Source organism: Pavona decussata, unplaced genomic scaffold, assembly GCF_977016875.1.
Source record: "Pavona decussata unplaced genomic scaffold, jaPavDecu1.1 SCAFFOLD_431, whole genome shotgun sequence".
Classification (NCBI taxonomy): domain Eukaryota; kingdom Metazoa; phylum Cnidaria; class Anthozoa; order Scleractinia; family Agariciidae; genus Pavona; species Pavona decussata.
The window spans coordinates 427,362-437,500 of NW_028145788.1; the positions used below are offsets into that span (position 1 = coordinate 427,362).

The window sequence follows — 10,139 nt, forward strand, 5'->3', positions numbered from 1 at the left end:
ATTTATTACCAACTCATAACATCCACCTACAGGAGGTTAACATCTACCTAAGGGAGGTAGAGTAGCCTACAGTGTACATTTTATAGTTTATGTTTTATAATAGTCAATTCATACGCATATAAGCTTTAATACACTCTAACAGGGAAACTTGGGATCATAAGGAGCTTTTCTATCATTGCCTTGAATTTCATAAATTCCATTTTTACCAACTCATAACATCCACCTACAGGAGGTAAACATCTACCTAAGGGAGGTTATGGTATTATGCTAAGGAAGGATGGACTTGAAGAAAGCTCACCAATCTTAAGGGGCTTTTGCACTTCGTGCACATACCGTTTTAGAATAAATTTATTTATAAAGAATTATTATTATTATTATTATTATTATTACTATTACTATTATTATTATTATTATTATTATTATTATTATTATTACTATTACTATTATTATTATTATTATTATTATTATTATTATTATTATTATTATTATTATTATTATTATGCCAAAACCATGTCATGGACCAGAAGCCGAATTTCATTCGCACTGTTAAGATCTGCACTCGTGTGTCTTAGAGGTTCTAGGTCATTATGAAGAATTCAACGTGACATCAAGAACGGGGACATTGACATTGAAACCGCAGAAGGGGCCATTTGAAAGATGCGTATTTTGTTATGTTTTTTTCTTTTCTTTTTATCAAGTGGAACTCATTTTAAAATGCCGAATTTCATTTTTTTTCAAAAACTTCATGACATTTGTTTTTTTTTCTTTTTCTTTACAAAAACATTATGCTTGGAAGTAGTCTCAGTTTCTTTTTTTTTTCGCAATCGAATATTTAAAAAAATTATCAGTGACATTTTGCTTGAAAATATTATCCTTTTTTAATCGAATTGAATTGTAAATTGGTTTTAATAGCTCTTTTTTATATACTTTTAACTTGTAAATGGCAATTTGTGTGAAATATGTTAATAAAGATTATTATTATTATTATTATTATTATTATTATTATCATTATTATTTGAAAAGCCTTTTAATCTCACCAGAATGAGATTAATGAGAGTTTTCTCATTTTTTTATTTACACTCATAACATGTAATATAATATATTATTATCAATATTAGTTTGTAGCCAACACAGACCTACGCTGGGCCATTTATATTCATCTAATGAAACACTTTTACAGCCATAAAGTTCCTGTGAGAGGTGTTATGGGTTTAAATAGAAAAATTGCAGGTGCATTTAAATAGCATAATAGCTGTTATGATGATTAAAGGCAATTGTTTTCTTGTTGTTGTCATGTTTTCTTGGTTGACTCAATCAACCTGTAATTTCCACATTATATTTTGCTAGAAGTGACTGTTTATGACTGTTGAAATGATAGATCATTTTTAAAAATATAGCCCTAAATATATACGTCAGAATTTATTTTAATTTAATTTGTGATCTGACTTACAAGAGGTTTGACCGTTCGACTGCTTCATTTTTAATTTGCCATTACCCAAAAAATACAACATAAATACATTAAAGATGATACACAATATTCTTACTAAACTATTAACAAGATGAAATGTGTTAATGGCTAGGAAGCCTATATAGAAGCCTGAGGCTTATTAACTATAGGCTCCCTGGAACTATAGGATAAACCATAGAAGTTAATGGTACTGAATGAAAATTCCAATTAAATTTTTTTTATTAAAAGAAGTCAAAAAAAGAAAGAAAAAAAATAAAAAAGGTGTGTAGCTCAACAAAGAGTCAATTTAACTAAGAAAGAAGGAATTTTGCTAAACAAACTGATACTTTCACTGTTTTGAATTTCACGACTAAGCGAGTTGAAAAACGTAGGACCTTGAAACCAAATTGAGAACTTTCGAAAATTAGTTCGACAATAAGGTATATAGAAAAGGTTGGAATTTCTTGTATTATAAGAATGTATCTGGCTTGAAAGAGTAAACATATCACGAAAATCATTTGGAAGTAAGCTTCTTTTAAAAAGATACATAAATTTACCTATTTGGTATAAATATATGTCAAAGAATTTCAAAATCTCTTGCCCTTAAAAAAGAACACCAGTTATAGGAGCATCAAAAGAAACTTGAGATATTATTCTGATCATCTTCTTTTGCAGAACAGTAATCCGATTTAAATTAGACTGATATGTCGATCCCTACACAGAAACACAATAAATTAAGTAAGGGTAAACTAGACTATAGTACAAGGAGCGTAAGGAGGTTTTGGGAAGGCAAAAACTAGACTTATAAATAATACCTATTGATTTTGATATTTTTCTAGAAACACTAAGAATGTGAGGCTTCCATTACAAATGCTCATCGAGGATAACACCTAAAAATACTGTCTCTTTCACACGTTCAATTGCATTGTTGTCAATTTGAATAGATATATCAAGTGTTTTCCTCCTTTCGGGTGGTTTGTTTGATCGACACCATTGAGTTAATTTAAGCATTTCAGAATTCAAGATTCCAGGAAACAAGTTAAAATCTTTGTGAGAGAAAAATACGTTTGTATCATTTGCAAAAAGAATAAAATCCACGACCTTCGACACGTTACACAGATCATTTATATAGAGTAGAAAGAGTAGGGGACCTAGTATAGAACCCTGAGGCACCCTGCACTTAATTTCGCAACCCTTACCAAACCAACTGTATTTTATAACTGGTTTTAAAGTATTTAAAAACTATTTTAATGATTTGAACACTATTTTGAAGCCATTATTATGTATTTTAATGCTATTTTGCAAAAAATTTCAAATTTTGGTCATTATTTGAAAAGTATTTCAAATATAGTTAAACAGTATTTTATGATGCTGAGGGGCTTTTCCATCGAATTTAATATTTTTTTTAGCGATAAACAGGTTTAAAATAGGGTATTTGAAATATATTTTGAGACCTTAACTACTGCGATTACTTATTTCGTGTTATAAACAGTGTTTGAATAGAGTATTTGAAATCTATTTTGAGTCCACTACTACTGGAATTTCTTATTTTATGTACAAACAGTGTTTAAACAGGGTATTTCAAATATATTTTTAGAACACAACTACTGACCTTTTTTTTAAAATAGTTTTCAAATAGGCTACTTAAACACTGTTATAAAAATACCGTGGAAACGTTTTCGATTTAAAATGTAGTTTTGCCATGTAAAAAGTAAAAACGGTTTTTAAATAGAATATTTAAAAACTATTTAAAATTGAAATCCGTAAGGAGTTTTTTAAATAGCATAAAAACAGTCTATTTTAAACATATTTGGAATTGAATTCAGGTGAACACAGAAATTTTGATTTAATGATGCCATTAGGACGATTTTCAAACAGATTTAAAATGGACTATTTTTTTACTATTTTGAGACTGACCACATATTAACATCATCACCACTAGTTGAAGTCTGATTTTAAGATCTGATACAGTATTTGAGAGGTGTAGAAAAATACATTTATTTATCTATAGCCTGAAATATATTCGAAGAGTTTGCATCCTTTTTTGAATCCAATCCCCAGTGACTTAATTTCAATGACAGTGTGCAGGCGCAATATAAAAATATCCTCTGCTTGACACAAAATGTTGCTGATATTCTGTTTAACAAGGACTTTCAACCAACAAATCTAGTACACCTTTTTAAGGAACTTTAACCAAGGCTTTGGACTTGATTTTCAAATTTAAGTCTTTCAAGCACACAAACCCTGGATTTTGAATTCACCATCCACAAATAAAAAATCAAGCAAATCCTCTTAATAAATTATTGTGGGCTATTTGAAACCAACTACAATCTTTCAGTCATACAACCTTCAATCTATTGAAACTTCAAACTTTCTTTTCATTTAATTTGGCAATAATTATCATTCGTTATAAAATCCCATTGCTAACTTGCATATAAGTCAACTGTACGACACCATGTACGTCCAGTAGAAGGTTGTTCTTTATGAAACAGTTTTGACTTTTTCATGACACTCTTTATACAAATGTTGAATCAATGCTCTACAAAGGTATAAAAAAAGTTAGATCAGTGTTCAAATGGCTTCAGCACAATCCAGGACTTTTGATTTGACACCAATTCAACAAGCACACGACTTTATCAATGTTGTAGATAATTAATGTTACCAATCTGTTCAAAAACACTGGACATTTGTAATACAAACAATTATAATACAGTTTAACAAATTTGTACTATGAATGTTGGGCAAAAATCAAAACCATTTAAATGGGCCTTTATATACATGTACCAATCCCCTGGATTATAAAAAAAGAATTCATTCCTAAGAGACACATTTTCACCGACTAGTATCTGAAATTTAACATACATTTATACATTGTAGCTTCGATGTGTCAGCTCTGAGCCAATCAGTGCATGCACTTGATATATCCAGGGGTTACGTCCATGTTCTGTATACATTAGTCTTTCTCAAACGAATTGGGAAGATGACACACATAGGTGCTGGTAGCATCAGTCTCAATCCACATACATTTCTGCTTTATAGAGGAAATAGGCACAACAATAATGTTGTCTGCAATAGTAACCCGTCTGATGTGCCTGATTACTTGCATCCCCTGGTAAAATGGAAGCTGGGATGGATGCTTTGCCATTTTCTTAACTAAAGCAATGTAGTGAAATGGCAAGCTACAGGAGCACTTACCATTTTGACATGACATCCTGGTACACTTTGCTTCGTATTTTACAAATTTTACAATTGAACCATTACAGTGGCTCTTCCCACGTATTTCAATAATGGCAGTGAAATTGTTCCTTGCAGTTGTTCTTTTATACAATTCACTCTGGAACTCCACACCATTTATAACAGCTCGACTGAATAGCCACATTTTGGAAACTGCCCCAACAACTTCTCGCTCCTCCACAGTCAATGTAGTTGAAGCTTGCCAGACACGCTCCAGTGATCCCACAACAAAGGTGCCTTCTGTTATCTGTTCCCCTACAGTCCTTGTACAAAATAAAAGAGCAAAGGCATATATAAATAATAAATGTAGGCAGCCTAGAGTTGTACAAGGAGTGTTGTGCAGTTTGATGTGTGTTCACTGTTGCACTTGATACAAAAATAAAAATTTCTGTAAAATTTCCCACGTTTATTTATATGTACAGGTGTATGTCATAGCATGGTAAAAACAGTTGTGGAATCACTCACTTCACTTATGATTCATCACCCTGTTTTGGTGGTCTAGTAGTTACATGTAGTGTCTGAGTTTCAAGCAGAAGGTTGTTGGTTAAAGTCTGGGTCCGCATTGTGTTAGGAAACCTAACACAATGCTGGGGGGGGGGGGGGAACCCTTCAGTGGACTAGCATCTCATGCAGGGTGAAGTAATAATACTTCCAGTTGCTTCATGGTGTGCATGTAGCTCCAGCAGTATGATCAGAGTACAACTTTACCTTATTATATGTACCTACATTGAATTTGTATCAAAGTACATGTACATACAATGACTTGCTGTCAGCTACATGTGCATTTGCTTTAATGGACTTACCTGCAGTGATAGGACTTTGACAAGAGAGTATTGTAAAACGCCTTGGCATCTGAGCCTTCAGGCAACGACTCTGCCAGTTGTGGAAGATGCTGTTGCACACATATTGATTTGACAATCTGGAGAGGGGTTGAATTGTAAAGAAGTCACAATTTAGAATTATTTAATTTCATTAGGCATTGTATAATCTATTTTGTGTATGGCATAGAAAGCATTCATTTACTTCAACATCCCATCCCTTTTAACGATTACAATGATCTTCGACATTCTTATTCAAAGGACAACAAATGAACCATTAGGTAATGCAGATTATTCAAATACTAATTCTTTCAAACTGTTGTTCAAAATGAATGGCCAATGTACAGTACACGTTTTAGCTAGCCAAAAGCACATGTAGCCCCACCCCCCCTCCCCAATATCATAATAGATTTGCTTTTAACTACTGCTTTTAACTGTACATGGAAGGCACACTACATCTGTTTTACCCCAAATATGTTTGCATTCTCCAATGTTTGGTCTTTTCTGCATTATTTCCTATTGCAAAAGTTTCCCTGGCACTTTTACCAGCACAATAAAGCCAATCATGTGCAGATAAATATCCTTTTATTTTGCCACCATACCTGTCCTTGGATATTTTGACTTCCATGAAAGTATCCTGTCAAATCGCCATTGTAATCCTCGAAAGGAAAACATGAATTTGACCATAGAGGTCCTAAGTTTTCCACAGTTTCTTTCAGATGAAGGACCTGGTGAATGTTGAATGTCTGGAATCTTTCACCTGTTGTTGTTACAAAAAAAAAAAACATGGCATCACAGTGGTGTGAAATACAAGACACTCTACCAAAAATGCCCTGTTAAATTTCGGATAGGATTTGAAGTCTTGTTTTTTTTACTACGGTGTAGAGATAACTCCTGTTATTATGTACTCTCTGTCTAAGGGATACCAATCCATGGTAAGAAGGTTTCCATTACATGTAATGGGACTTGACTGTTGATTCAAATACATTTACAGCCAAATATGGTAGATTTTTTTTCATTATCTGGTACAATGTAAAAGTGCATGTCAATAAAATCAGACAGAAATATAACCAACTGAACATCAACATTGCAGTGTTGGAAATTAGCACTTTCCCACCCGTCCATGCGAGTATGAATCCTGTTGGATGAGTACACATCCCTTATCAAGGCAAGTGCATTATTTAAGTCAATCGCATAGATGGCCAGTGCTCTCAAAATTTAGTTTCCAACCCTGCATTGTTACAAAAATTAATTCAAACCAATATCAAGGAATTGATAAATATGCTGGAGATTACATGTACATCACCAATGAACAACAAAAACAGTTAACCCAAGAAGTGATTATACTCACCATAAAGATATGGTGCTTGTGCACAATAAAGCTTCAGAAAGACACCAGCCTCCTGCAGGTCAGTTTGAGAAATGCTGTCTTTCAAAAGGCGGTAAACTCCTCCAACAAGGAAGGCAAGATGCGAAAGGAACTGTTCATCCACTCTTTCAAACAGCAGCGGAAGTGAATAGTAGAGGAGTAATGCTCTCTTCTCATTAGCTGAAAATAACAATGTCATCAAACCTGTTACCCTACTGCACATGGTCTTGGTTGCCCAGGACACCCAAAAAAATTTTATACATGTATGACTGCACAGTACATACTGTATGTGCAACATACCTTACATTTCTGTCTACATTTTTAATTGCTTGCTGATTTTAAATTAATTATTTTCATTATAGTATCAAAATAGTTCATTACAAAATTAATTTAGTCACATATGATTTAATTTAGTTACCATAATCAGGACCACACAAGCGTACTCATTCACATGTACTTTAATCCCATTTGTTTATACAATGAAGGATATTATGTCATATGTCTGTCTGCCAGTCTGTGTGAGTGTGTGTGTACATGCATGTACATCGTATGTGGGAGGTATGATAATGACTATTTATTTGCAAAACTTAGATATGCAATGATGTTAACAAGCACAGGGGAACTTTTCCTTACGGAAACCTCGCTATTACTGAGGTTCAACTGCACTGTGCCTTTGTTTTAAGTTACTAATTTAGAAGTGACTCAAAATGGGTTTTATCAAGATGCTCACTTTAATAATATATAAACTGAATAGTCATTCAGAGAAAATTAAATTTTTCTAAAACCCAAAGCTTTTTACATGTACATGTACTTACCCTTCCATTGTTTCCAGTCTGATATACTCCTGGGTCGACGAGTTATTTCGGAAATAGGCTTTAAAGAAAGCAAGGCGCTGTCAATCTCATGCAATCTGTTCCCCAAGTACTGGTTACTAGACTTGTCTTCAAACCAAGCCTTCAAGTGTTGATCAACTGCACCTTCACAGATGCAATGCATATAATCAACAGCAGTGCCAGCAACTACATCATGTAGTGGTAACGAAAATGCCCAAGACAAGCCAAGGACTCCTTCTACTGGATCCTTGAAAATAACAACATAATAAAAAAATAATGTATAGTAATGTTATTACATGAAACTGGCTGTTCAAAGCTGTACATGAATCTGTAACAAGTTTTTAGCTGGCTCCCAATGTTTATCTTCCCAAATTAAATATGTACAGGTTAAAAAGATTGTTATCCAAAATGGTGATTAAAACTTAAAATCAACATGCTGTACATTGTGGTAGGGCATGTACAGCAAGTTAGAACCCAAACCACAATTTCTTGAATTGATAGACAAGGCATGGTGTGTCATGCTATATACTCCCAGTCAAGTCTACAGATGTTTTGGTTGTGCATTTAGTGAAACTTTCTACAGCAACATATCAATGCATAACATGTATATTTTTTAATTTGCTGCCACCTTTTTGGAGAAGGTTGTTTTATGATGTCACGATATTGCTTATAATACAATGTACATGGAACATCCATTTTTTGTTTGTGTTATACATGCACAGTATCACACTTAACAGTGATATGTTGGAGAAGTATCAAGTTTAAAAAATTCAATGGACAACATTGCTTTGTTATTAAATGGTAATAAGAGAAATGTCAGATGCCATTCAAATTTTGATACAATCTTGTATTGCTCTTTGCTGCCTGAACACATGGTACACTGAAAGGGACATGTTTACCATAAGGCTGTATCAAAGGATATGCTTTCTTTGTATGTTTTGAATATTTAAATGCATGAAACAGAAGGCTACAGTGTATCAATACACGATTGTCACATAATTCACAGTTCGAATACTCACAGAAACCTTTCCCTTCTTTGAAATTTGGGACATGGCAACAAGAGCCTGTTGCTTGACCACTTCATGTGTTCTGAGTTTTGCATGTCCTGTAGTTTGTGCATATTCTTTATTGAAGGGGTAGATGTGACATTGCCGTCTAGCATTTTTCTTTCCAGGACCAAGGTCCAGTTGTTCCCCAGGTTCTGTACAAGTATTGCACCCATTGTATCCATTGTACTGTTTTAAGTTTAGCCAAGCAGATCTTGCAGGTGAGTCCATGCTTGTGTCAAGGAGGATACCTTTAATTGTCCTGTCGACAACTCCACCAATTGTAATACCTGTATAAAGATGAAAATAACAACTAAACAAATCAGGGACAAACCTACTAATTATAACATACTTCATACAATGTACTTGCATGTACATAAAATCTTCAAGGCCCTGTACCATAAATGTGTTTACAAAGGCTATCATGTTATAATCCTCAGTACATGTACACATGTATGTGTACCATCTATTTTAAGCAAATTTTTAGAGAGACATTTGGAAACTAATTATAAAGCAGCTTAAATGTCATTGTGTATGGTACATTTTTTCCATAAAAATACATGTGCATGTACATTCAGGGTTCAAAATTTAATTCTGAGTCTTGTTGTCCCGAATAATATTTTGGTTGTCCAACTTCTTGCTGTGGTTCAAGATAAGAAACCAAAAGTACAAGTATACATTCATGTGTGGTTGAAAAAAGTGAGCTTCATTTTTGTTAAAAAAATGAACATCAACTGTATTCAAAAGAGTGAGTAGCCTACAATGTATCTTTTGTTAAATATAGCCACTGCAGGGTTGGAAATTAGTGCTTACCCACTCACCAATATGCATGTATGGATCTCTTAGGGCAAGTTCTACAATGTAATCATGGATTGATCACTTGCTCGCCTGATTTGGAGAGTGCAATTTTTATCTTCAGTATGAGTTAATAATTTGCCACTGTCCTTTACGTTACATGCAATCATAACCCTCACCCAATCAGATGGGGAAACAACAGTGGCCATTTTGATCAACCCATGTGTGAATTGCATATATGGGATATAGAAGACAAGAAAATATAGGTCTAATGCCATGGCAGATAAGGTTGCCCATAGTGGCAACCACTCAGCATACTTTTGATTGCCTGGGACGACCAGACAACCATTAATAGGCCATTTTAATTACAACTACCAGAATCCTTCAGTTTGTTGTTTTCTCAGGCTAATCATGGCTTTTGTTATTTTAGTCCCACTGGGATTACACAATTTAAATAAAGGAAAAATGAAATGAATTCTGGTAGTTCACTGTTGTAGTAAAATGATGCAATAATTCAAATGGCCTATTTTGATCCAACATTCAGAACTTGTTTATGATCAATGAAATCCTATACCAGTATGCATTCAGGTTAACACC

General features: G+C 33.6%; 1 protein-coding gene across 2 annotated transcripts in view; it reads right to left on the reverse strand.

Annotated features, from left to right (window-relative positions):
• Window positions 1-4,131: 4,131 nt before the first annotated feature.
• The window catches only part of LOC146450728 (uncharacterized), a 9,838-nt gene continuing 3,830 nt past the window's right edge, over window positions 4,132-10,139 (reverse strand). For both annotated transcript variants that reach the window (XM_085100069.1, XM_085100068.1), the window contains 6 exons: window positions 8,721-9,037; window positions 7,684-7,948; window positions 6,851-7,048; window positions 6,102-6,259; window positions 5,485-5,600; window positions 4,132-4,944 (listed from right to left, as the gene is read on the reverse strand). In XM_085100069.1, coding sequence (XP_084956195.1) covers window positions 4,401-4,944; window positions 5,485-5,600; window positions 6,102-6,259; window positions 6,851-7,048; window positions 7,684-7,948; window positions 8,721-9,037 — 1,598 coding nt within the window. In that variant the 3' untranslated portion in view covers window positions 4,132-4,400. The remainder of the gene's footprint in view (window positions 4,945-5,484; window positions 5,601-6,101; window positions 6,260-6,850; window positions 7,049-7,683; window positions 7,949-8,720; window positions 9,038-10,139) is intronic.